The sequence below is a fragment of the Delphinapterus leucas genome, unplaced genomic scaffold, assembly GCF_059928025.1.
Source record: "Delphinapterus leucas isolate spDelLeu-1000000601 "Yukka" unplaced genomic scaffold, BTC_Dleu_Yukka2 spDelLeu_asBTCV2_sq25, whole genome shotgun sequence".
Taxonomy (NCBI): domain Eukaryota; kingdom Metazoa; phylum Chordata; class Mammalia; order Artiodactyla; family Monodontidae; genus Delphinapterus; species Delphinapterus leucas.
The window spans coordinates 6,963,093-6,990,648 of NW_028322234.1; the positions used below are offsets into that span (position 1 = coordinate 6,963,093).

Below are 27,556 nucleotides of genomic sequence, written 5' to 3' on the forward strand. Positions count from 1 at the left end.
TAAATCAAAATAACGGAAATAAATCACCTTGAACTCAACCCAACCCAACGTAATCTAATTCAACTCAACCCAAGTCAACCCAATCCAACTCCACCTACTTATCTCAACCTAACATACTCAGGCCACCTCAATCCAGCTTTAGTTAATCAATGGAAATGAAAATAGTTAAACTCAACTGAAATAAGTCCAATTCAACCAAGCTCAGTTGAACTCAACGGTACCTAATCCAACAACCTAGCTCATCCTAACTCAAGCCAACTCAACCCAGTCAAGAACAATTTCAATTCAAGTAAACTGAATGGAGATGAATACATTTTTACTCAGTTAAAGTCAACTCAGTCCAACTCAGTGATGCTCACTAATTAGCCTAGAGCAATATTAACTTAAGTCAAGCAAACAGAAATAAATAGATCTAAACTGATCATAGTTGAACTAAACCCAGCCCAGTTTAATCTACTTCATCTCAACCCAGTTCAGTTAAGAGCGATTTGATTTCAACTCAACTGAATGTAAATGAACAGAATGAAATAAAATTGAACTGAGTTCAGCTTATGTGTTATCTCCTATCTGAAGCCCACGCTGAGGAAGGGGCTCAGCTCCCACAGCCTCTTGCAATTCCTCCATCCAGTGCTAATCACCCCAGATTGTAAATTCCCAATTTATACATTTTTCTTTCCTAATAGAGTATAAGCTCCTGGAAACCTTACTGACAATCCTGGGACATTATATGTGTAAACAATGTGTTGAAAGATCTCAAATAAATTGAGTTCAAGACTGAACTGAAGAAATTCAATTCAACTCAATATTTATTGAACAGGGACTCTATTCTAGGCACATTGTATTATGCCGGACTCAACTAAGTTTAACTAAAACCAAATTTATTGAGCTCCTACTGTGTACCAGGTGCTAAGCACTTAACTGTTTCATGTGAAGCTTGTATCTCATTGAATCTCCTCCTTAATCCTGAGATGTGGGTTTATGACCCCATTTTACAGCGGGAGATACTGAGGCCCAGAATGGTTAAATCACTTGGGAAGGGGCAGATCTGGGACTTGAACCAGGGTCTGGTCTGGAGTCCCCTAGTCCCTTTTGCCTCATCTGGGGTCCTCACCGGGTCAGTCTGGTACTCTCGACTGTAGAGTTCATGACAATTGTTGAAGATGTATTCGTAAGTGGAGTTGAGGCAGGCTTTCACACAGTCCTTCACCACCTGGCTGGCTCGGGGTGGGCTCTGCAGTTCTTGCACCTGGCAAGAGGAAGTGAGATGGACATGGGTGTACACAGTTGGGACAGGAGGTACCCAGGAAGTGACTACAAGTAGAGCTGGTTTTAAGGAAATGTTGTAGCAATGTGAAAGCAGAGGGTCACTGAGAAAGGGCACTGCTTTCCAGGAGAAATGTTACTCATTTAGGAGCTAACAGTCCTGGAGTATACTCCTTGGAGAGCTAATGGAACTGGGTCCCCTTTCCAACCTTCATCCGAAAGAAGGTGATGCTGGTGAGAAGGTCCACCGTGGATTTGAGGTCCTGGAGTCTCTCTGGGCTGCTGGCTGGGAAGTTATTCTATGGAAGGGAGAAGAGAGGTGGGGTTATGGAAGAAGGCCAGGGGATGATGGGAGACAGCGTTTTAGGGGAGACACAAGAGCCTCCAAGTTTCAGGAGGTGTGTTAGGGGTCACTGAGAACACCTTGAAGTAACTTGGGGTGTCTGCTTGGATGCACCGATCTTTTTGGGCAGGTGCTGCCCACATATGTGTACATGTGTCAGAGGAACACATTCTACATGTTAAGATGGGTCCTCCCATGTGCATGCCTGCTAGCAGCTGTCCCCTCCAGGCACACACATGCATGGGGTGAGCGAATCATCATGCATGCTCTTCTCACCCGATACATGGAGAGGTCAATCCGCAAGGAGTTATGCAGCTGGTCCAAGAGCTTCACAAAGCGTTCTTTCTGAGGAGGCAGAGGAGGAGGAGAAGGTTGGATGAAAGCAGGGACTTGGGGATCAAGTGTAGCAGCTAAAGGTGGCCGCCACATTGGCTAAGTGGTTGCTATACGTTAAGTGTACCCCATCCGTTGTCATAACATCCATTCAACAGAGGGGTAAAATGAGGCTCAGAGAGGGGAAGTGACTGGTGCAGTGTCACACAGCAAGTCAGGTCCAGATTGGGGATCTGGAAATCACACGAGGTGTGACCAGCACAGGGTCAAGCTCTCCCTCATCTCCAGGCCCCTGCCCCTGGGACTGACCCCAAAGTTGGAGGCTGCGAAGCGGTCAGAGGCAGACACGTTGGTGGAGGCGGTGGTGTGCGCGTAATAGGCGTTGATGTTGGCAAGCAGGGTGCTCATGACGGCAGGCACCCCAGGACACATGTACTTGGAGGAGAGGCAGGCAAAGTGGCTGGTAGGAGGGAATGGGAAGCACTGGGTCTGGTGTCCAGCCCCCAGAATGCCTCTAAGACAGCCCTCACAACCCCCCAAACTGTCCCCTTTTCCTCTTCTTGATTCTGTCCTCTGAGTTTGTCTCCTCTCTGAATTGCCCTATCTCTGCCTCTCATCTCCAGCTCTCATCCTTGTCACTCTGGCCCCCAGCAATGGCACTTGTCTAACCTCCAGGGAAATTACATAACCCCCACCACACTCACTTCCTCCCTGGCTCCTCCTCCCAAGAATCCCTTCCACCCCAGATCTGCCAGTGTCCACTTGGTAACCACCCCTCCCCCCAGTTTCCTGCACCTCATCCTCATGTCCACCACAGCCTGCAGCCTTACGTCATGGCTTGGTAGATGGACTCGACGCCATAGCGCATGGCAAACTCGTCCACAATCTCCTGGGCTGTCTCATCATAGTAAACCTTCCAGGCGTCGTCACCCTTGGCATCTGGGATCTTCACGACCCCGTTGTTCTGCACGTCTGTCACGAAGTGGAACAGGTTCTGCCACCACAAGGGAGAAGGTGTCATAGAGAGTGCAAAGGGACACCGGGGGTCAGAGATCCCAAGTATAGGGCAGCTTATATCATCCATCTGTTTATTCATTAATTCATTCATCTACCCTTTCAGCCGTCCACCACCCATCCATCCATTCAAGTACCCCAAATTTCAGCTATCCCTCATCCATCCTCCCAATAGTTCAACTACACACCCATCCATCCGTCCATCTGTCCATCCACCCACCCATCCCTCTAACCATCTACTCCCTTACCCATCGATCCAACTACCCCAAAATCCACCTGTTCACTTTATCCATTCTTTCAGTAATTCAACCACACATCCATCCACCCCATACATTTACCCGCAACTTCACCTGTCCATCCAATAATTCATCCTTCTACCCAATCAACCATCAATCCACCCATCCATCATCCATCTGTCCATGCATCTTCTCATCCATCCACCTATTCAACTACTCCAAAGTTCTCCCATCCATACATCTGTGGATGGTTCAACCATACATCCATCCACCCACCCTTTCTTCCATCCATCCATCTATCCACCAACCTACCTACCCACCATACCAACTACCCCCAAATTCACCTGTCCACTCATCCTTCTGTCTAGTAATTCAACCACATGCCCATCTATCTCATCTACTACCCGCAGCTTAATCTGTCCATCTAACTTATCAACCCATTCAACCATCCATCCATCACCTATCTATCCACCCATCAATTTATCCATCCATCCATCCTTCCATCCTTCATCTATCTGTCCATCCATCTATTCACCCATCCATCTACCCAACGACCCCCAATTCACGCATCCAACTCATCTATACTTCCAATAGATCAAGCACACATCTATCCACCCATCCTTTCATCTTTCCACCCATTCTTTTATTCACTCAATACTCATTCATCCAATCATTTATTCATTCAACATACTGAGTTCTCTCCAGGAACCCCTAGGCAGCTGGAAGAGACAAACCCAGGCACACAAAAACCTAACCCTGAGTGTTCAGGGCTGGGACAGTTGGAAGACCTGGATCTCTGTAGTGAGAGTCTGCCTGGAGGTCACGGAGAGCTTCTAGAGGAGGGGGCCCTGAAGCTGGACATTGATTGACGGGGAGGAGTTTTCTGAGCACAGAGAAATGGCATAGGGGACAGTCTCAGAGGCCCAGGGGAATGTGAATGGTGTGGTCAGAAAGAGGAAGGAGGAGGTAGGGCAGGCAGGAAGGGTGAGTGGAGGTAACGTGGGAGACGAAGGTGAACTTCAAATGCAGGGTGGAGCAGTGGGCCTCACCTCGTGCAAACAGGTATACTGGACATGGTAGGGGGCCACCTTCTCCTCGCCTTTGATCTCCACACTGATGTGTAGCCGGATGGCACCCGACACAGCAGATTTGTCAGTCCGCTTGTCTGCAGGGCGGAAAGGGATGGCAGTGTCAGAACTTCCCAATATAGCCCTGGACTATTTTAACATATGCGTAACTGCAGCCCGGTCAGACTCCCTGAATTAAGGCCTAGGTGTTTCTCCTCAGATTGGCTTCCTAGACTTGTGTCTCCCCCATGAGACTAGAATTCTTAGGCCCTGTCTCTCCCACCTCACTAGGATCCCAGATCTTCCTTCCTCACTCAGATTAATTTCCTTGGTCTGCATCTCCCTCTTTAGACTAGGAGCCTTGCTTCTTCCCCAGGCTGTGCTCCCAGACTCTGCCTCCCCCATCAGATCAAGGTCCCCGGAGTCTACCCGTCTTCTTCGACAGGATTCCTGGGTCTGTGCCTCTTTCCTCAGACTAGGATCCCCAGGTCTTGCTTCCTGCTTCCCCCATCAGAATAGGATATCTAGATGTCCTCTAACCAAACTAAGAAGTTCCTAGACTCTGCTCACCCCTCTCAGACTGGGTTCTTCCTCTGCCCTCAGACTGGGCTCACAGATTCTACTCATCATTCTTAGACAGGGCTCTTGGGTCTGTAGCTCCCCCTCTCAGATTAGGAAGCCCAAACTCTACCTCTTCCCTTAGACTGGAATCTCAAAGTTCAATCTCCTTTCTTAGGTTAGATTCCTGGGTCTGTGCCTCTCTCCTTACACTAGGATCCTCAGGCCTTGCTTCCTGCCTTCCCCGTCAGAATGAGATACGGAGAGTCTGTCCCTCCCTCACTCTCCCACACCGAAATAAGAGGGTCCTGGGTTCTGCTCACCGTCTCAGCCTGCTGCTTCTTGCCCCCATCAGACTGGGCTCAAGACTCTGCCTCCTCTGTTAGACTGGGCTCCTAGATTAACTCCTGCTGACACTGTCTTTCCCCTCCAGCTGGGCTCCCCACTTTGGTTGGTTCCCCGGGACCCCCTCCCCTCTCCCCTGCAGAACCCCACCCTTGCTCACCCAGGTTGTACCACACGTCCATCTCGCCACTGAGTGTCCGCACCTCGATGATCGTCTGCCCCAGGAAGTCATCGGATTCCCTCTTGAACCGCTGCTTCACGCGAGATTTGATGTCATCGTCCTCATCCCAGACACGCACCTTGATTCGGTCCGAGGAGTTGTGACATTCACTGCAGGGGGGAAGAGGAGGTTGGGGCAGGGGGCTTTTTTTTTTTTTTTTTTGGTCTGTGCCGGGTTGCGGCACGCAGGATCTTCTTTGCTGCGTGTGGGATCTTTAGAGTCACATGCGGGATCTAGTTCCCTGACCAGGGATGGAACCCGGGCCCCCTGCATTGGGAGCACTTAGTCTTAACCACTGGACCACCAGGGAAATCCCAGGGCAGGTGTCTTGAAGCCCACCCTTCAGCTGCTCCAACAGGGAGCTCCGTATAGGGGGCTGGGGGCCCAGCCAGGCACTTACAAGTGGAAGTTCTCCTCCCACACGGGGTTCAGGTTTCCATAGATGGTTTTTGTCCGTTTCTTGGTCTTCCCGACCTGGACGGTGACGTAGGGGTCACTGGATCCTGTCTTGTCCTTTGCCTGCAAGCCCTGGGCACAGACCACTGGAAGACACACAAAACAAATATAAATGTGGGCTCAAGGAGCAAGGCATGCCAAGGACAGACACTGTCACAGGCTCCACAGGGAACACCTGTGACAAGGACTGAGGGCTTTGTTCTGGCCACAGGAGCCCATGGACACACCCACTGGGCATGCTCGGCTTGCTAGAGTTAACATCCAGGGAACCCTCATCCAATGAAGAATATGAAGGTGCCCCAGGGTCACCCCTGGGGTGGGACACTCGGGTGTGTGCTCTACAATGTCCCCCTAAGGTCCTCAGCAGGGTTGAGCCCCCAGTTGCCCACAGTATGACCTACTCATTGGCATCCTCCACAGGGCTCTTTACGTCCCGGCTCTCAAACTCATGTCTCCACCTCCCACTGGCACTCCCTGGGACCACCTCCTGGATACCCATCTGCCCTGAAATCCTCATCTTGGAGTCTGTTTTCAGGGAAATCCCAATGACGATGAGGAATGGATAAACACCACAAGGCCCCCACCCCTGGGAAGGACCTCTCAGCCCTGAGAGGTCAATAATGTCCCCCAGTGGTCCTAGGTGTCCACTGCTTCGCCTGCTCGGTGGCTTATTCCCTCCTGGTCTCACTTCCCAATACCCCTGGGGGCTTCCTGGGTTCACTTCCCACATAAACTGTGTGCCCTCAACTCCTGTTCTTGAAGTCTGGTTCTGGGGGCTACCAAGCGAGATGCACCCAGATAGTTTCATGCAACACGTTTGGAGGCATATATGCCCAGGCTGTGGGCACAAACGTATATACACCGACATGAGAAAGTCAGGGGGACGCTCAAATACGTGCAGCAAAGGGAAGGAAGGGGCGTGGGAGGGAGCACAGGGGGCCGAGAAGAAGGGACCCCCGTGGCCGTCCCTCCCCCTCCCCCCGGCGGCCTCACCGGTGATGCTGATCTTGGCCGACCACTTGGACGTTCCATCCAGCACGCTCTGCTTGACGGCCTTCATCTGCTGCGTGTGCGCGGTCTTGGTCACCGCGAAGATCTCCTGGATGAGCTCGAAGATCTCGGGCTTGTTGCGCTCCCGGATCTTCATGCGGTCCTTGAGCACCATGATGATGTTCTGCGTCCGGTCCTCCGCCCCGTGCTTGGAGCTCTTCTCCGCCGCCCCTGCGCACAAAGACAGCCGTCACTGTACACAGAGCACTCCCTCCCAGGAGCGAGAACCCTGATTCCCACTCCAGGGCTTCCTTATCTACTGTCACGGACACGGGGTTCAGGTGAATCATCCCCCCAAAGCTAGAGCTGCCAGAGCTCCTACCTGCTCTCTGAATCCTCCCCCAACCAGGCCTTTCCCCCTAAAGTTCCCACCCCTGTCTTAGCCCCTCCAGTCCGCGTGAGTCCCCTTCCCCTCCGACACCCTCCCCTCTCCAAGCCCCTCCCCTCCTCGGACTCCTCTCCCCAACTTGAGCCCCCTCTCGCCTCTGAGCTAACCCTAACCCTAACCCTATTTTTCTCCGTGGAAACCGCTGCCTCCCATTAAGCCCGCCCCTTGAACAGTTTAGCTCCTCCCTGAGTCCCGCCCCACCCCTCTAGGACCACTCTCATTTCTCCTTTCCCCTCCTGTCCCTCCCATCCCGTCCCACGGCCCCGCCCCCTGTCCCGCCCCCTCCTCCTCGTCAGAGCCCCTCCCCCTAACCAGTAACAGTCCTGCCCCTCCGTCTCCGCTCCAGCGGAAGCAAGGCACTCACGCTGCAGACAGTCTGCGTTGAGCAGGTCCTGGCACTTCTCGTGGCACTTGACACCGCACTCGGTACAGCGCATACCCTGCCGCGCGATGCCCCACAATAGACCCTCACACTCGTAGCAATAGGTGGGTGTGGTGGCCGTCCACACCTCGAAGTTGTGCGGCGTCGTGCACGAGATGGGGTAGATTAAGGCTTGCAAGGTCTTCTTGTAAACGTGGTTTTTCTGCGGGGAGGGAGAGCATGCGACATGGGCGTAAAGCCTTAACCTGGGGGCACTGGCTTGCCCCGCCCTCATCCCACCCCTCCGCCCCGTCCCCCGCCCCACACTGTCGGAATCCACGGGTTCTTGTGCACAGACTGTGCTCGCTGGCGGCTGCGTTGTCGGAATTCTGGAAAGCGAGGAGTGCCTGTCTCTGCCCCACCCGCTTCCTTTCCTCCAGGAGCCCCCCCAGCCCCGCCCACCCTCCAAGATGGGGAGGGGGAGGTGCCCCACGCACCAGCTCTTCGTTGTTCAAAGTGCTGGATGCCAAGGCCGAGGTGATGCCTGCTTTTCTGGACTGCACCAGAGACTGGAATAGGGAAGTCACCAAGGGAGTCAGAGGGGTCGATTGGCACCCGGGGGGTTGTCACCGCGATCCGAATCCCCAGCCATGGTTTGGGGCCGCCAGCCACGGATTCAAGCCACAGCCACAAATAGGAAACAGGTCACAGCAGCGGGAGCAGAACCAGAAAAGAATTGGGAGATGACAGAGGCTCCAGGTTAGAAGAGACCCTGGAAAGGGAGCAGCCCCACACCTCTGACTCACGCATTCCCCACCACCATGGACCAGACTGGGGAACTGCACTTGGCCATGGTCAACAGCCACAGAGCAAAACCACCAGCCAGGCCACAAACCAAGGTGGGGAGTCACCTGCTCTTTCCCCGACCCATGAACTGTTGGACATGGCAAGGTCCCCTCCCCAGAACCCACGGGATGGGGACCACTTGGAAGATCCCAGTCGGGGTCAGGGGTCTCGGGAGGAGATTCAAGGGCCTGGGTTGCCATCACTCACCATGGCCTGAAGTGTCCGCGCAGCACGCAGGGTAGAAATTAGATCACATTAGTCCCAGAGAATGCCTTGCCAGTCCCCAGCCCCAGTTCTGCCATGGACAGTTTGTACAAGTTGAGCACTGCTTGTGGCAGGGCTGCTCTGCTTGGGCAGGGGAGGGCACAGGCGCTCACCAGGTCGCTCACGAGTGGGATAGGCTTCCTCTTGCGGATGTCTGGCATGCTGTCGATAATGATGAGGCCACCGCCAGGGCTGCAAGACACACCCAGGGACGTCAAGGGCCCAGGGAAGTTCCCCTTCCTCCAGCAGACATCTCCTGAGGCCTGGGCAGGACACCCGATCTCCCCAGGTATTAAGAGTTGAATTGTGTCCCCCCAAAAGATACATTGAAATCCTAACCCCCAGTACCTCAGAACGTGACCTTATTTGGAAATAGAGTCACTGCAGATGTAATCAGTTAAGACAAGCTCATACTAGAGTAGGATGGGCTCCTAATCCAATATGAGTGGTGTCTTTATAAGAAGAGAGACACACAGGGAGAAGACAGTGGTGTGGTAGTAGAGGCAGAGATTGGAGTGACTCGTTTACGATCCAAGGAATACCAACGATTGCCAGCAACTACCAGAAGCTAGAAAGGCTAGGAAGGATTCTCTCCTACAGAAGTCAGAGGGAGTGTGGCCCTGCCAACACCTTGGTGTTGGAATTCTGGCCTCCAAGAACTGCTAGAAGATACATTTTTGTTGTTTTAAGCCCTCCGTTTGTGGTAGTTTGTTATGGCAGCCCTAAGAAATGAAGACACTGGGCCTCAACTTCCTCATCTGAGAAATGGGGAGATGATACAGTTGCCCACGTTTAATGAAAATTTGAATTAAGGCAAATCTAAATAATATGATAAAATATCAACAAAATCTTTCTTTATGCTCAAAATTGGAAATATTTGCGTATATTTAAAGTCTATCCTGGAAGAAGTGATTTCAAAGCCCATGAGAAAGAGGGAACTGGAAATTGTATTTGTGCTGTTGCCTCTTGGCAGCTTTGCTGTAGCTGGCTAATCAGAAGGAGGGCTGTGGCAGATGCGGCGGTGGTCTGTCCAAATCTACTTTACTGAGAGGTGCAGGTGTTCCCAGAGAGGGTTCAGGTGTGGCTCCTCTCCGGAAAGTTCTCATTGGCCAATGAGAGTGATGCCTGGCAGCCAGTGACTCTGATAAGCCCTGGGATGTTATTCATGCTCCAGCACTCCCTGTAGGATCAGGCAGAGGCTTGGTGACTCCTGAACTACAGGCTTGGTGACTCCTGAACTACGTCTCTGCTTGGCTGTTTCTCCTACCTGGTCCCGCCTGCCTCACAGGCTTTTCTTTTTTATAAGTTTATTTATTTATTTATTTATTTATTTATCTATGATGTTGGGGGTAGGAGTTTATTAATTAATTTATTTATTTTTGCTGTGTTGGATCTTCGTTTCTGTGCGAGGGCTTTCTCTAGTTGTGGCAAGCGGGGGCCACTCTTCATCGCGGTGCGCGGGCCTCTCACTATCGTGGCCTCTCTTGTTGCGGAGCACAGGCTCCAGATGCGCAGGCTCAGTAGTTGTGGCTCACGGGCCAAGTTGCTCTGAGGCATGTGGGGTCCTCCCAGACCAGGGCTCAAACCCGTGTCCCCTGCATTAGCAGGCAGATTCTCAACCACTGCGCCACCAGGGAAGCCCTATAAGTTTATTTATTTATTTTTGGCTGCATTGGGTCTCCGTTGCTGTGCGTGGGCTTTCTCTAGTTGCGGCGAACGGGGGCTACTCTTTGTTGTGGTCCGCGGGCTTCTCATTGTGGTGGCTTCTCTTGTTGTGGAGCATGGGCTCTAGGCACGTGGGTTGCAGTAGTTGTGGCGCATGGGCTTAGTTGCTCCGCGGCCTGTGGGATCTTCCTGGACCACGGCTTGAACCCGTGTCCCCTACACTGGCAGGCGGATTCTTAACCACTGCACCACCAGGGAAGCCCTCACAGGCTTCCTGTATAAATCATGCACACAGGAGCCCCCATCTCAGACCCCACTTCCAGGGCTCCCCACACGGGACACTTGCCCGTCTGGGAGTCACAGCTCCTGTGTCCCTGCCTCTGTTTGAAAAGGATGTACAAGGGAAGGCAGTCACTCTCCAGCTGTTATTTAAAACCTTAGTGTAATTTACAAATATCTTTTGCATCCTCTCACCTCACTACACAAGTGCTGAAAAAACACCCTGGAAAAGCAATAACTTAAGAAATTAGATATGACAAATGCTCCATGTAAGACCAACAACTATTGTTATGAAACAGCCAGCAACTGTAGCAATAATCTGAGAAATGTAAAAGCAGAATCAAAGCAAAAAATTCACTCCAGGGTTGCAGATGTATCGTGCAGGAAATGGGTTTCTTCTTTACCTTACATTTGTCTCTAGGGGGAAATGTTCTTGAATTATATGAGTGGCTTGAGCAAGGCCTCTCTGGACTGTTTCTCCATCTGTAAAATAGGGGTAGTGGGCCCCCCATGGGTTTGTGGTGAGGATTCAATGTGTTACTATCTTTGGCTCCTTCTGGCGCCTTATTACAGTGGCTACATTATTTCACTCATGTGCAATCTGTTCCCTGTCTAAATGGAACCTCTCTCTGCCCTGGCTGGGCTGAGGTTATGGTGCAAACCAGCCTCAGGCTCTGGGTTCAAAAATTCCTCTCCCTCACCCCCAAGATCTGATACTCACCCGCCTTTGAACCACAGGGATTTGGACATCTCTCCTTCTCCCCGGGCCTGCAGGACAGAAGATGGATAAGGTCAGTGTGGCTGCCCCTTCCCAGGGTAGCACATGTACCACACCCACAACTCTCTCCCCTTTGTGTTGGGAGACAGGAGGCCTGGGTCCTAGTCCTCACTGTGTGTCCTTAGGGAGCCCACTGACTTTTTCTGGGCCTCAGTTTGTCCATCTGTAAAATGAGAAGAAAGGAGATACTCTCTGACACCAACCTCAGTGAACTTTAGTCTCCTTATCTGTCAAAATTGGGGATTTGTTAGCATCATCTCGAACAAGAGCTCGTGCTCTATAGTCCTGCGATTCTTAGGGGCTGGCTCAATACTCATGAGATCCTATCACTCACTAAACTCCCCCTGCCTCACCTGATTATCTGATCTCATGCCCCGGGACCTTGGCCCAAGCGGTGCCACCTGTATATATGCTCTCCCACCTTCTGCACCCGACCAGCCTCCATCTATCATTCAGGTCTCAGTGTGGACCCAGAGTCAACACCCCCTACCATGCAACTAAAGGGTGGCATGGTGGTGGGGGGGACAGGGAGAAGGGTCTGAAACCGTCTTCTGAAATATTGTTTAAGTATTTTGGATATCACTTCACTTTAAGTGTCACCTCCTCCAGTGAGTCTTCCTGATTGCCTTGGATTAGTTTTATGCCCCCTCTATGAAACCCAGAGATCCTACTCATGTTTATTTTTCTTGTCATATCGCTAGTTCCATTACAAGGGTAGTTGCTATCTTTTTCATTTAATTTGTTGACTTAGTGAAAGTTATTCAATAGATTTTTCACAGTATATTTTCTTCTACTGTTTGAATCTAGAACCATGAGACTGCATAGTAAAAGAAAATTCTACTGTACAGCTGATAAGAAATTTGATTTGAAACTTTTGTGGTTCTGATAATTGATGGTCTAAGACTTTGGAAGTCTGTTTAGGATCTCCTCCTGCCAGCCTCACCCCAGTTTGGAAGGTCACCCCGGATAATAACACTGCTTGGTGTCCAGCCCAGAGCAGGCTGAGTGAATGAAGGAATGAATGAACGGCCTCATTCCTGCTGCCCATCTGAACAGTCATCCTGACTCTGACATTAATTCTATTTTTCACCGTATTTCTTCTGCAATACTGACCAGATCTCAGACCTTTCCCAAACCCCAACTCTGACACCCATTGTGAGCCCAAGCACTGACTTCTTCCTCCATCACCAAGTCTAACCCTGAACTCTGATCTTTGACTGCTGCCCTAACCCTGCCCTATAACCCTATCACTAACCTCTATCCCTATCCACGAACCTGGCCACTGAACTTGGCCATAGCGATGACCTCAGCTTACTTTCAGCTCTAGGTTCCAGTTCGCCTCTCCTTCTTCCCCACTTAGAAATCCCAGGCTATCCTGGGGGAGGCTGGACTAGACCTTGGTGGGGCCAGCTGGTTGCAGGGGAGAGTAGGCAAGCACGGGTAGGGCCAGGGAGGAGTCAGATTGGGCAGGGGTTGGGCCAGGAATGGCGGGGCTGGGGGCAGGGAAAGAGTGGGTGGGGCTAAGGAAGGACGAGGCTGGGCACGGATGGGAACAGGTTGGAGTGGGCGGAGCCATAGAAGAACCAGGATGTATGGAGGCATGGTGGTGGGTGGGGTGGCAAAGTGGGCGTGGCCAGGTGGCTCATGAGTGGCATGGGCTAGTGTGGGCAGGGCCAGGGAAAGGACCAGAGTGGGTTGGGCCATGGAAGGAGTGGGGAAATGAGGGTGGGTGGGGCACTGGGCAGGGCCAGGCTGGGGGTGAGCCCACTGCTGCTTTCACTCACCTGCAGCTGCAGCCGCACTTTGTTGAAGGCTCGCAGCCAGTTGGCCTTGGCCCTAGACATAGAGTCCTGACCCTGTTGGCCTTCCTCATCTTCTCGTGGCCTGAAAGTGAGGCAATGGGTTTTATGAGGCTCCGGGGCCAGCACTTCCTCCACCCTCCACCCTCCGAGCGATGCTGGGCCCTCCATGGCCTCCCTGGCACTTCGAAGACACAATGACCCAGCTGTGACCCCTCTGACCAGCCTCAGTGATCCTCCCCCACCTTCCCACATGCCCGTCACGTCTCTGACACCTTCAGGTCTCCTGGGTCCCTTTGCCACCTTCCTGGCCCCTCTGCAACTGTGTAACCCTATCCGAGGACTCTTCTGATGCTTTTGTGACCTCTCCAACCCTGGCAAACCCTCCAGCCCCTCACAACCTCTAAGACTCCTTCATGACCCTGCTCGACCCCCTCTGACCCCACTGAGCCACTTCTGACCTCCTAGACGCATCCCGATCCCTTCAATAAATGCAGGACCCTGTGACAACCTCTCCCCCCATTCCCCAGGTCTACACTGACCCCATCATGGCACCACTGACCCTGTGACCTTGTGACAGGCCCTCGACGCCTTCCCCTTACCTCTCCTCAGCCTTGGGGGGCTCAGGCTGAGGCTCCTGCTCAGCTGCAGGTGCCTCCTCAGGGGCGGCTGGCTCAGGGGCCACCTTGGCTATGTCGGGGACCTCGGTGGGCACGGCTGGGGCCTTGTCCTCCTTCTTGGGGGTGGTGGGTGGAAGGCTGACACGCTTGAAGTCCTTGGGCTCGGCCACAGCCACCTCCTCACGCTCAGTGTAGCCTTGGATGTCATCCGGCACCTCCTCCTCGTCCTCTAGCTCTTCCTCGTCCTCAGGCAGCTCCTCCTCCTCCAAGAAGTCCTCCAGGTCCTCATCCAGCTCTTCGTCCAGCTCCTCATCCAGCTCATCCTCATCCTGGTCCCAGCGTGGCGAATCCTTATGGTAGCTGACCGAGCTGTGGCAGGAGTGGTAGGAGTCCCGGTCCCTCTCGTCTTCCAGCTCAGAGCCCCGTAGGCTCTGTTCATCGGGGTCAAAGTCCTCGCTCAGCTGCGAACTGCCCTGACTCAGCTCCCCTGAGGAGGCGTAACGGCTGCTGCCTGTGGGGCTACAGGAACGGGCCAAAGACTCAGGGGCTGGGGCACAGACCCACTGCCCATCCCAGCCCCCGTCATACAGGTTCCATCACCCAGTCATTCCCTGGATTGGTCATTCCCTGGATTCCCAGCATTGGTGGAGCTCCTCTGGTTGCCAGGGAAACACAGCCGTGAACAAAAGACAAAAACACCTGTTCTTGGGACATTTACCATCTTGGGGGGCAGGCAATAAAACCAGATCAGTGACATTAGTGATCATCCGTGACCTACCGTGCACCACTCCTATCCATGCACTGTGGAGGCTGCAAAACCTTCACCCACATGTTTGGGACCCCGAATCAGTGTCCCTACCACAGCCCCCTTGGAGACCTAGCGCTCCTGAAACAAACATAGTAGCCCCTGTCTCTTGATGTACCCCCTACCCTCTGCCTCAACCTGGTCCTCCCACTGCCAAGCCCCCTCCGTTCATCAGGGACCTCCCTGCCTCCACTCACAGCTGATCCTGCGGCGGGTCCCTTCAGCTCCACCTTGTAAACATACGTGCAGTGCATCCACTTCCTTGCACCCTGGGCCCCACCCTAGTCCAGGCTCCGCCATCTCCACTAGATGCTGCTCTACCCAACATCCACTTCTCTCCTGGACCTTTTTCCACAGAAGCCACAAAGGGGCTTATTGGAATCTTAAACCCAAACACGGACCTCCCCTGTTCCAAACCCTACCACGCCTCCCTTGAAATAAAATTCTGTGCTGTGCTCTGCACCCCTGTGTGGCCCAAATCCTCCAACGTCTCCATCCCCATCTCCTTCCATCCTCCCTTCTCTCCCCCTGTTCCAACTACATCAGCATCGATCCTCGCTGTCCCTCCAGCACCCTAAATTGTGCCCACCTCTGGGCCTTTGCACTTTCTGTGCTCTCTGCCAGGAACATCCTTTCTTGCCTGCTTTATCTGGAAAAACCCTTTGGTGCCCACTGAAATAGCACTTCTTTGAGTGAGTCTCCCCCACCCTCCAGCCAGGTCAAGCCCACGCCCACCCACATTATATGGTCCTTATATGCGCCCTGGATCACGCTCCACATGACCAGGAAGATATCTGTCTCTGCGTGAGGGCAGACAGCATGACACATGGGCCACCTCTCATCCCCCTTCTAACCACTCATTCAGTCATTCAATAAACAGCGTTCCTTGTCTTACTTTCTCCACTCTCAGTGACTGGGACCTTCTTCCCTGGCCAGGCCCTGGGATGCTGTAGGAATCAAACAGGGGTTTGATTCCTACAGTCCTTTAGTCCTTGTTTGCTAAGTTATGTATATGGTTGATTGCTTTTTAGTGCCTGTCCTTGTAGACAGCTGGAATGGGGGATCAGCAGGTATTATTTGCCTGGAAAGGACTCCAAACTCCCTCTGCTGGTGAATACCCCAGAAGTCCACCCCAGCACATTCTGGGGTCCTAAGTGAGGGGGGCAGCCTAGGACTGGGATCTCCACACAGGCCTGGATGTGTCCATCTGTGACCCTGGGCGCCACGTAAACTGCCCAGTGGTCAGGCATGGGACCCAGTGGATCCCGAGACTCCTCCCACCACAGCTCTGACATTGGGGTCCAACACAGCTCTGACCCCAGATGCCTCCCCTGGATGCCATGTCCTCGAGTTAGCCACCAAGGGCCTCCCTGCATGATCTGGCCCCGTTCACCTCTCCAGCCTTTAGCTGAGCTGTCTTCTCTGCCTGGAATTCCTCTCCTAAGACTCTTCATTTATCCTTCAAGTGCTGGCTCCCAGGCACATTTCTCCAGGAAACCCTCCCTGCCCTTCCCTCCTGCCAGTGCGTCCAGCTGTGTCCCTTTCTCCAGTCAAATCCTGACCTGTGGGATGTAATGCCTGTCCCTCTGGGGGCCCAGCATCATCCAGCACTCGGCAGCAAGGCCAGGGTGGCCTGGGATGGTGGCTTGAGTCACTCTCAGGGGAACTCTGCCTCTGCATCCCCTCCCCACCGTATGGCTTGTTCATGGTGAGAGTGGAGAGTTCTCCTCCTTTTCCACTCCCCCATTCCATCCCAGGAATGCTTACAATAAATAGACTGCCCCCAGGACAGACAGACACACCCAAAGCCAGAGAAGGACAAGACATGGCCAGGCACACAGGATGGGAGCCAATCTGGGACCAGCTCTGTGCACATCCTGCTCTGAGACTCAAGCAACTCGCTCCCACTTTTTAAGCCTCAGTTTCCCTATCTGTAAGATGGGCACTCTTCTGCTTTTCTTCTCGGAGAGAGAAGACTTTTCCATCTACTAAAAGAGTTAATATTTTCTTAATATTTGATGTCTTACTCTCCTTTCAACTGTTTCCAGTGCATTGAAACTTTGTTCCAATAATTGCTTAAGTCTGACCCACCTTGAATGTGCAAATGAATGATGCTTTACAAATTGTAGCAGTCGCAAAAATGGTAGGAGAAACTGTTAGGGAGACAGGAGTGCTTCTGAAGATAATTTGAATAAGGAAGTCATGAATACAAATGGAAAGGGATCTAGTTCTTTGCTTTCAGGATAGCGCAAGCACAAAGGAGTTGAATGAAGAATGCTAGAATAAATCCAGGGTAAGACTAATTCTACTCCCCCCTATGCCACTAAATGTTTTACCTTGAGTATGGCATTTCATTTCCTTGGACCTAAAAAATAAAGAGGCTAGACTAAATGCTCAATTTTTTTTGAAGTATAGTTGATTTACAATGTTGTGTTCATTTCTGCTGTACAGCAAAGTGATTCAGTTATACTGTATACATATTCTTCTTTCTTATTGATTTATTTTTTCGCTGCACCACGCAGCATGAGAGGTCTTAGCTCCCCGACCAGGGATCAAACCCGCGCCCCCCTGCATTGGAAGCGTGGAGTCTTAACCACTCACTGGACCACCAGGAAAGTCCCTATACCTTCTTTTTAAAAATATTCTTTTCCATTACGGTTTATCATGAGATATTGAATATAGTTCTCTGTGCTATAGGGTAGGACCTTGTTTATCCAGTCTATACATAATAGTTTACAGCTGCTAATCCCAACCTCCCACTCCATCCCTCCCCCAACCCTCTCCCCCTTGGCAACGACAAGTCTGTTCTCTATGTCTGCGAGTCTGTTTCTGTTTCGTAGATAAGTTCATTTGTGTCATATTTTAGATTCTACATATAAGTAATATCATATGGTATTTGTCTTTCTCTTTCTGACTTATTTCACTTAATATGATAATCTCTAGTTGCATCCAAAATGCTCAATCTTTTAAAAAAAGTTCCTTCTAAAACATTCCATCTATAAACTATCCAAACTTTCTATGGTATATACAAAACATAGGAAAATTCAAAATAAAAGTTGTTCAAATACCTGCAAAAAAATATTATATTGGATGATGGTAAAGACTGAGTAGGGAGCTTATGAAGGTTTTCTTCAAATTATGTTTTACCAAACTCTCCACAGCAAATGGAAATGTTTTCTGTCCTCGTCATCTAACATAGTAGCCACCAGCCACATGTGCATGATTCTTGAGCACTTGAAAAGTGTCCAGTAAGATGGAGGGACTGAAATTTTATTTTATTTGTTTTAATTATTTTAAATTTAACTTTAAAATGCCACATGGGGCTACCATGTTGAACAGCACAGCTCTGAAAGCTCATTTACCTTGATGGCACAAAGATAAACCATTTAAAATTTCTTTTCTTACTGCACTAGAAATAAAGCGCTTCTGAGGGTTTCTCCAAATCTCAACCAGATACAAACACTTGTTTGCGTAATTCACCTCTTCATCAAGAATTGGAGAAGGCCTGCAATTCAGGAACCTGGATAGCTATGTTTAATAGCGAGTTTGCCCCTGAATTTTTGAATGTGGGGTGACACGGGGGTGATTCTGAGATGCTGCTGGGAACACAGAGAATGGACAATCTCCTTGGTTGAAGTCCTTGCTGATAATGTAGAGGGAACATCACTTTTGTCCAGCTGTAGGACCTTGGGAGGCTAACTTTGCAGGTTCCCAGGTGCCTTTTTATAGGGCTGAGAGGCAGTGTGGTGTTGTGGCTTTGGACTCAGAAGCCTGCTTGACAAGGTTTAAATTCTGGCTCAGCCACTTACTAGCTGTGTGACCTTAGGAAAGTAACTTAATCTCTCTGCCTCATTTTCCTTATCTACAAAACCATGGGGTGATGAAGAGGTAAATTCTCACCTCATAAGATTGGTGTAAAGAATAAGCACATTATTTGGGACTCATTAGAATACCTAGCACATAGTAAGCGCTCAGTTAACCATCATTATTTTTCTTGCTTATAGACTAGATATAGCAGGACCAGGATCAGAATGAGGTAGGTGAGGCTGAGTCCTGCAAGTGCAGAGTCAGATCATGTTTTAACTTAAATTTGTATATTTTGCTAGTCATGGATTTTAAGAAATTTCATTGAAGTATAACTTACATACAAGAAAATCTACTCTTACAAAGGAACATTTTGGTGATATTTTTTTCATGGATTTTTTGGCATCCATTTTGATTTTTAAAAATATTGCATTAATATATTATTTATCTTGAGGACTGAGTTTCTTGGCACCCTCTTAAGTTTTGTACTTGAGGCAACTTCAAGCATACTACACTCACCCCAGCCTAATCCTGGACCTAAGTTATAGGGTTAACCTCTAACTCTGGTATATCAAGGTTTCACACAAATAGGAGGCCCTGGTGTATGTGTGAACTGAGCCTAATATCTTAAAGAGATTTGGGGGGGGTCATATTAATAGAAGTATAGGTTCAACATCAAGGGAGTAAAGAGCACTGAAAATTTTCATCCCGCTCATCCTTTAATGGAGGAAATGTATTCTTTGGGGAGCAAACATTTTGCAAGAAGACCCATGACCAAAAATCCACTAGGTGGGGCTTCGCTGGTGGCTCAGTGGTTAAGAATCTGCCTGCCAATGCAGAGGACACGAGCTCAATCCCTGGTCGGGGAAGATCCCGCATGCCGTGAAGCAACAAATCCCGTGCGCCACAACTACTGAGCTTGCGCTCTAGAGCCCATGAGCCACAATTACTGCTGAAGCCCGCGCGCCTAGAGCCTGTGCTCTGCAACAAGAGAAGGCACCGCAATGAGAAGCCCAAGCACCACCACGAAGAGTAGCCCTCGTACCTACTCGCTGCAACTAGAGAAAGCCCACATGCAGCAACGAAGACCCAGCGCAGCCAAAAATCAAAACAATCAAAAAAAAAAAAAATTCACCAGGCCACTGCTTTCCACCCAGTGGGTTCACCATAAACACTAGTCCTTATGATGATTTACCAGCTGTGTGACCTCAGACAAGTGACTTAACCCCTCTGTGCCTTGATTCCCCATCTGTCAAATGGAACCAATAATATTCCCAACCAGAGAATGAAATGAGATGATGAAGGGAAGACGCTGGACCAGAGCTGGGCACATAGTTAGCTCCGAATACTATTATTTGTGCTGTTTATCTAACAGTCACTACGTAGCACTTTCAGGCACCACCCTAAGTGCTTTACAAATATCCAACCTGTTTAATATCATGTTTGCTATTGTCCTGTTAAGAAACCAGGACTGGGGCGATCAGGTCAGCGAGCGGGGGGTGGGGGGGCAGCAGCAGGCACAAGTTTCAGTCTCACAGGCTCAAGGACCAGCACACTGCACCCCTGAAAGCCAGGGGACCCACCTATGGGGTAGGTCTAGGGACAGTCTACTTTGAAAAGAGTAGTGATGGTGGCTGGACCGAGCAGGGGCAGCTCCCAAGTCACTGTGCCCATGCCTGCTGGTCAGAAACATAGAGTCAGGGGTCACCAGGAGGGCTAGGTAGGACCACTCCAGGACCACGAGTCAGCTGCTTGCTGGGAGTCTTTCCAACATCACTGTGCCTCAGCTCCCACCCCTATTAACGCTCATCTCTTCCTCCTCTCACCTCCTACCCTGAACAGTTAGAGAGTACAAAGGGACCAGGGGCTTTTAAGTGGAGTGCCAAAGAGCCCGCCTATTTCAGGGGAACCTCTCAGGGGCTTCCTGACTTCCGTCTCTTTCTTCTGCCAAAGCAGACCCCCTTTAATCAAGCTTGGAGAGTTTTCTTGCAAGATTTTGGGTAAAGAAAAGTTTTACTGCCTATAAGAATGTATGGATGCTGCTTTCCTAGAACCCACTTACCTCCACCCCCAGCTCCCTCCAACCCCCTATTCCTCTCTCCCCTCCAGGAGATAAGAGGTGGACACACCACACACACACACACACACACACACACACACGAATCCTTCACTCCACTGTGACTACCTGAGGGCCCGCGGCTCAGAGAACTCCTCATAACTGTGCATGGAGTCACTGTAGGATTCCCGGGAACCCAGGGGTGGTGGTCGGACAGAATATTGGTGGACCGAGGCATTGGGCTGGGACGTAGTGTAATAGGGTGGCGGGATGCTGTTGCTTGTCTCGCTGCGGTAGTCACTGTCACGATCATCCACTGCACTGTCAGGGTCATCATCTGGAAGAGAGAGGAGGGGAGGGAGAGAGAGAGCACGCAATGGAGGCCAACACAGTCTCTCAGATTTAGGGGGTCTTCACTGATTGCTAGCCCAAGGAGAGGAATCTACCAGAATGAATGAAGGATCTTGGGTCATTTTAATAGAGGTATAGGCTTTCGAATAAGGGAAGTGACTACTGGGCATATACCCTGAGAAAACCATAATTCAAAAAGAGACATGTACCACAGTCTTCATTGAAGCTCTATTTACAATAGCCAGGACATGGAAGCAACCTAAATGTCCATTGACAGATGAATGGGTAAAGAAGATGTGGCACATATATACAGTGGAATATTACTCAGCCATCAAAAGAAATGAAATTATTTGTAGTGAGGTGGATGGACCTAGAGTCTGTCATACAGAGTGAAGTAAGTCAGAAAGAGAAAGACAAATACCATATGCTAACACATATATATGGAATCTAAAAAAAAAAAAAGGTTCTGTAGAACCTAGTGACAGGGCAGGAATAAAGACGTAGACATAGAGAATGGACTTGAGGACATGGGGTGGGAGGAGGAAGCTGGGGTGAAGTGAGACTGGCATGGACATATATACACTACCAAATGTAAAATAGTTAGCTAGTGGGAAGCAGCCACATAGCACAGGGAGATCAGCTCGGTGCTCTGTGACCACCTAGATGCATGGGGTAGGGAGGGTGGGAGGGAGGGGATATGGGGACATATGTATGCATAAGGCTGATTCAGTTTGTTGTACAACAGAAACTAACACAGTATTGTGAAGCAATTATACTCCAATAAAGATCTATTTAAAAAAAAGAAGAAGAAGGGAAGTGAAAACCCTGCTTTGCTGTATGTGGGTCAAACTGGACCTAGAGTCCGGGGTCCATGGTAGGTCGTACAACGTGAGGAGGACAGGGACAAATTGGAAGGGGTCTTTTGTCTCAAATGTGAAAATGGACTTTGACTAAAGTCCAGGGTCTCTGAAAACAATATTGGTTTTTCCATCAGGCTTCCCATAACAGGAGTCACACAGATACTCATGGGGGAGTTGGAGGATCAAGAGGACAAGGTAGAATATAAATGCCCTTTAACCCTCAGAGATTCCTTAATATCCGAGGATGGGGACCCCAGCCCTGAATTCTCATGCGCAGGAACAAAGAAGGGCCTCTACCAAGGTGCTGTCTTCCTCAAAAAGATCAGATTCTTCGGTTGGCAAGACTACCACATGCCCAGAATCTATCACTCTAATGGAACAGGAAGGGGTTGCCAAACTCCAAGTGTTTCATAAGAATTAAAGGATGTTTCAGTTCGATTTGCTTTCCTTAGTAAATGGGAAACAGATTTTCTTTCTTAGCAAAAAGAAAACAGTCTCAAAGGACGTTGTATTGTGATGGGAACAGGAAAGACTGAATTTATTTAGAAAACAACAGTTGAGCTAGAAAGAAGTGAGCGCCCCCTAAATTAACCAGCCGATTGGGAAGCCCACGGTATGCTCGGCCATGGTATCAATTTACTGGTGATTTTAAACACCAAGGGGGTGGCTTGTACTTTTTATGCCTTTAAGTATTTTTGCTCTTTTCCCAATATTTTGGCTTTTTTTTTTTTTTTTTTTTTTGCGGTACACGGGCCTCTCACTGTTGTGGCCTCTCCCGTTGCGGAGCACAGGCTCCGGACGCGCAGGCTCAGCGGCCATGGCTCACGGGCCCAGTGGCTCCGCGGCATGTGGGGTCTTCCCGGACCAGGGCACGAACCCGTGTCCCCTGCATCGGCAGGCGGACGCTCAACCACTGCGCCATCAGGGAAGCCCTTTTTGCTTTATTTTAACTTTCTAATTCTTTTCCCACTAATAGAGTCTATTTCTATATATTAAAAAAATAGGTCAAAAATTTTAATGTAGTAAACTGTTAAAAAATTAATTTCATACTTCATGTAGAGCTAGCTATTTGATTCATTCCCTATTTTACCTTCAGAAAAACCTCAAATTCATTTTTAGCCAGCAAAGCCGGCCTTACCAAAGTAGCTCTGGTTTCCTAGTTTCTCATTTGACTTGAGCCATTGTGACCTGCAAGCTTTTTATCCTGTCCCTGCCATATGGCCACCTTCTGATGCGCTGCGCGCTGACAGTGCTGGCATCAAGGGCAGAAGCAGTTGTGAATTTCCGCAACTTAGATCTGTGGGCGTCAGGGTGAAACCGTGAAGCCATAAAGGGCCTAAAGTGGGGGGATCCGAAACTGGGGACAATTTGTCAATATCACCAAATTGCCCCTCTGACCAAGTTGTTTTCTACCTAGTTACTGGGGTTTATAGCCTACCGTATCGCCCTTGACCGGACTGAGATGTTTCCAACCAAATCACATGAGGCTCTGTGCCTGTTCACCAAATTAATTTTCTCTGACAAATTATCTGTTTTTGAGGGGCAGATTGCTTTCTCTTGGATTCTTTCTGCTTTTACGCAGACTCTACTTTTTACCAAATAGTTTTTGACCAAATCTCCTGCTTCTGGATAAGGCATTTTCAGCCACTTTTGTTTTGACAAAATGGTCTGCTGTGGGCCTAATTGTCTTTGCTCTTCTTCACCCAATTCTCAGCTTTTGCTAAACTGGTTTTAATCCAAAATGTTTTTTTTTTTTTTTTTTTTTTTACTGTATTGTTTATTTGTGGCAAACTGTTTTTTGTATTTTGTTTTTGTTTTTTTTTGCGGTACACGGGCCTCTCACTGTTGTGGCCTCTCCCGTTGCCGAACACAGGCTCCGGACGTGCAGGCTCAGTGGCCATGGCTCACGGGCCCAGCCGCTCCGCGGCATGTGGGATCTTCCCGGATGGGGCACGAACCTGTGTCCCCTGCATCGGCAGGTGGACTCCCAACCACTGCGCCACCAGGGAAGCCCGCAAACTGGTTTTGATCAAGCCTACCTGTCTGCCAAATGATTATTTTGGCTAACTTTGCTTCCGATTGACTTGTTTTTGACAAATTCTTTTGGATCAAACTACAGTTGACCCTTGAACAATGCAAGGGTTAGGGACGCCAACCCTCCGTGCAGTCGAAAACCCATATGTGATTTTATAATTGGCCCTCCGTATCCACAATTCTGCATCCATAGATTCAACCAATCAGGGATCGTGTAGTCCTGTAGTAGTATTTATTGAAGAAATCCACATGTAAGTGGACCTGCACAGTTCAAACCCATGTTGTTCAAGGGTCAACTGTATTTGTGAACAGTTTTCCTGCTCCTGGAGGGAGGGTGGGGTGCAACTTGTCCATCAGGATATGGGGCTGGGGTGGAAGGCCCCCCAGTTGATGGAGTAGAGATTAGGAGGTAGATTCACGCTTAGACTAGAGGACTGGATTTCTCTGAAAAGGGCATGGGGAAAAGGGAGCTATTCCTTAAGGAGAAAAATGGTCATCCGATTTTGGGGGGAGGTAGCTTGTCGCTTTCCCCTGGGAGCAAATTGGAGGAAGATGTGTGTGTGTGTGTTGGGGGGGCTTTGGGAGCTGAGGTCTCCAGAGTGATATCTGTCTGGGGGTCTCTGCCCAGCTGCTCTGTCTGAGACCCTCTTCCCTCCCCGCCCACCAACCTCTGAGTGACATTGGGGCTGGAGGAGGGCTCCAGGTAGAGGAGGAAGATGGGGAGATAAAAAGAGGAAGGAATCACAGGAGAGGAGATAAGGTTATACAAGGGGAGCAAGGGGGTGGGGGGCTCACAGTGCCCAGCTGGAGACAGGCAGGTTTCCTGTCTATATGCCCACTCCTCCCAGCTGAATCCTCCCACCCAGAGTCATGTTACCCACTCCCCACCAGACAGAGTAGGACCCTCAAACAAATGTTAGTGATCAGGGGGCAGGAGGGCACAAGAGGGGTCTTGCCAGTCCTCTGGCCCCAATGTGCCAGCCACAGGCTCCCCATTTCCCTGAGCAATGGGGCGGGGGCCTCAGGGTTGCCGAGGTGTCCACCTCCCCATGGCCTCCCAGAACATCAAGTTGAGTACTTACTCTGCTGCTCACCCCAGCCAAAATAATTCCAGTTGCCTACAAAGAGAAGGGGCAGAGATAATAAAAGGGAGAAGGCAGAGGGGGAGGCATGGGGAGGGGGGCTCCCCCATCCTCCCCATCTCCTTCTCCCAGCCCAGGACCCCATCCCCTTCTGCCCTGTGTATCTTCCCCGAGTATCACTTTAACCACTGACTTTTGTTATACCTTCACTCACCACCCTGGGAGGAAGGCAGGATACCCCCATTTTTTGACAAGACCACAGGCTCAGCCAGGAAGTAACAAAGAGGGCATTTGGACCCAGGGTTTTCCAACTCTGAAGTTTGAGGTCAGCACTCCTCATTCCTTCCCTCCCCCATCCTCCAGATAATGAAAGAAACACTGAACTGGAAATCCTCAACTTTGAAACACCCCTGTTGGGTGGGTTTTTATTTTTAATCACTCTTATCCTTTTATAGGTGAAGAGGGCTCAGAAAGGTAGAGTGAAAAGCCTAAAGTCACACAGCCTGAGCATCAGGACCAGGGAGAGAACTACATCTTCTTCGCCTCATCCCCAGCATCTGACATCTCAGAAAAACCACTTTGACCAGAATTCTGACTCCTCTGACACTTGGCTGCCTCCTTCGTGAAATGGGGGTGGTAAGACAGTCCCAAGAGAACTCAAAGGTGAACGCCGGGTGGTAGGTCTCCATTCTCGAACTGAACCCACCTCTTGCTTCAGGTCACCTGCCCAGGTGCTGTTTGTCATCTGCTCCTGCCCCCGCCGTGCCTGTCTCTGCCCCCACCACAATCCTTCAGTGACCCCATTCACCAGAGAGGGGGTTTGTAATTTCTTCAGGGCAGTGATGACCCCTCCCCAGGCAGGGAAGATAAGGGACTTTCTCCATATCACACCTCAAGTTAGGAATGCGGTCTCCCAACTGCAGTCCCCCAGCCCCTCCCTCCACCAGGCTCCATCATCACATATCCTGGGCATATGGGAGTGGGGGGAGGTGGACGACGGATACAGGGGAGACGGTGAGAGGGGAGGAAAGGAGGATGTGGAAGCAGATGGAAAAGGAGAAAGAGGTTGAAGTGTGGGGTAGGGACCAAGTGTCATGGGTGGGGGTTTTGTCCTGAGACTATATGATTTTCACTTCCTCCTCACTTCAGAGGACTTGGAGGGCACTTTTAGGAGAAGGTCATCTAGACCCGTGGAGACCCGGTCTGGGGGCATCTGAGTGTCCACAAGAGGATAGATACTCTTGAAAATTGCCTTGATGGAGGGACAATATACAGAGAAACATGGTGATCTTCATCATAATTAATAGATGTAGCACACTGGAAAGAGAAGCAAACTTGTAGTCCCTCCGACCTGGGTTCAAACCCTGGCTCTGCCTCCTGCCAGGTGTGTGACCTTGGCAAGTCACTTCTCCCCTTGGGCCTCGGCTTCTTTATCTAAATAAATGGGCGCCTATTATACATGTGTTGGCAGGATTGTCTGTCTGCACCATCTGAGTGTGGGCTGCTTGGGGGTCTGTGTTGGCCTCATGGAAGTTTGATGAATGAGTTATAAGTCCTCATCCAGGATCTAATGAATGGAATTGAAGAGTCTGCAAAGTGTTTTTCAAGCCTCCAGATGTTCTGGGTCCTTCCAAAAACCATCAGAATGTGGGGGCTGTCAGGTGCCCCTGTTTCAAAGAGAGGGGCTCTAAGGATCAGAGAGGGACCGGGACATGCCTGTGGCCACATAGTAAGGCAGGACTCAAACCCAAGTCCCAGATCCCTTTTTCTTTCCACTACACTGTGAGGGGATACTGTGTGCTCTTAGGACTCATATCTCTGGAGACGAGTGACCCATTCATTACACAGGACAGTCATGGGGTAGAGGATGGATGAGGGCTCCAGTTGAAGTCTGGGAAGGAATTGAGAAGTACTTACAACACTGGTTGCTGGGGACAGGAAGAGGCTTGTCTTGTTCATCCTGGAATGAATACTGAGGGGGAGGGAAGGAGAGAGGGTGTGTCTCAGGGGGGTGCCAGAAGCCAGGGGATCAAGATGGTCCTCTGTTCTGTTCTATCCTGACTTCCCCCGCCTCCTAAATCCTCCCCCTCTGGAGGAGAAGTATACAGACGTCCACAGAGAAAGAAAGAGGGAGAGAGGGACACAAATACAGACCATGAGAAACAGATATAGAAAAAAGAAAAAGAGACACAGATGAGGGAAAGAAACAGAGGAAAGAGAGAGGAAACACTGACGCAGGGAGCTGAAGAAAGGTGATGAGAACTCAGGTTGGACAAAAATTGCTGACACGTGAGTGTTGCCCCTTTGCCCTCCACTTCCCACTAAAGGGTGTTCTAGCCTTGCCTGCTATTTCTTCCCTGCCCTCACCTTCTGAAGATTGTCTTCTGGGCCACACTGGGTCTTTGAACTGTGAAAATATAGAGTGTAGAAGAAGGGGGATGGCATGAAAGGACAGAGGTACAGAGGCTAGGGCTGGGAGTGGGGGAGGAGAACTTTTAAGAAAGCCTGAAAGTGTGACTCAAGGAGTTGAGGGGTGAGGTGCAGAAAGGGGGTGTAAGAACTGTTATAGGGCCTCTATATCTCCTTGATGGTATTTGGTAAATACACAACTTGACTCGATTGAAATTGTCGTGTCATTGGTGGACTGTATGTTCCTTGATGCCATCATTGGTTCGAGAC

At 50.3% G+C, this 27,556-nt stretch overlaps 1 protein-coding gene across 1 annotated transcript in view; it reads right to left on the reverse strand.

Moving 5' to 3' along the window:
* UNC13A (unc-13 homolog A) overlaps positions 1-27,556 on the reverse strand; it is a 67,427-nt gene that overhangs the window by 25,087 nt on the left and 14,784 nt on the right. Inside the window, exons 8-27 of the mRNA XM_089905881.1 lie at positions 26,795-26,849; positions 24,878-24,913; positions 20,680-20,887; positions 13,868-14,404; positions 13,251-13,356; positions 12,067-12,069; positions 11,410-11,456; positions 8,858-8,936; positions 8,688-8,693; positions 8,132-8,203; positions 7,638-7,857; positions 6,829-7,056; positions 5,780-5,921; positions 5,320-5,489; positions 4,239-4,354; positions 2,770-2,933; positions 2,249-2,399; positions 1,883-1,951; positions 1,473-1,562; positions 1,112-1,246 (exon numbers count right to left, since the gene is read on the reverse strand). Coding sequence (XP_089762007.1) covers positions 1,112-1,246; positions 1,473-1,562; positions 1,883-1,951; positions 2,249-2,399; positions 2,770-2,933; positions 4,239-4,354; positions 5,320-5,489; positions 5,780-5,921; positions 6,829-7,056; positions 7,638-7,857; positions 8,132-8,203; positions 8,688-8,693; positions 8,858-8,936; positions 11,410-11,456; positions 12,067-12,069; positions 13,251-13,356; positions 13,868-14,404; positions 20,680-20,887; positions 24,878-24,913; positions 26,795-26,849 — 2,634 coding nt within the window. The remainder of the gene's footprint in view (positions 1-1,111; positions 1,247-1,472; positions 1,563-1,882; positions 1,952-2,248; positions 2,400-2,769; positions 2,934-4,238; positions 4,355-5,319; positions 5,490-5,779; positions 5,922-6,828; positions 7,057-7,637; positions 7,858-8,131; positions 8,204-8,687; positions 8,694-8,857; positions 8,937-11,409; positions 11,457-12,066; positions 12,070-13,250; positions 13,357-13,867; positions 14,405-20,679; positions 20,888-24,877; positions 24,914-26,794; positions 26,850-27,556) is intronic.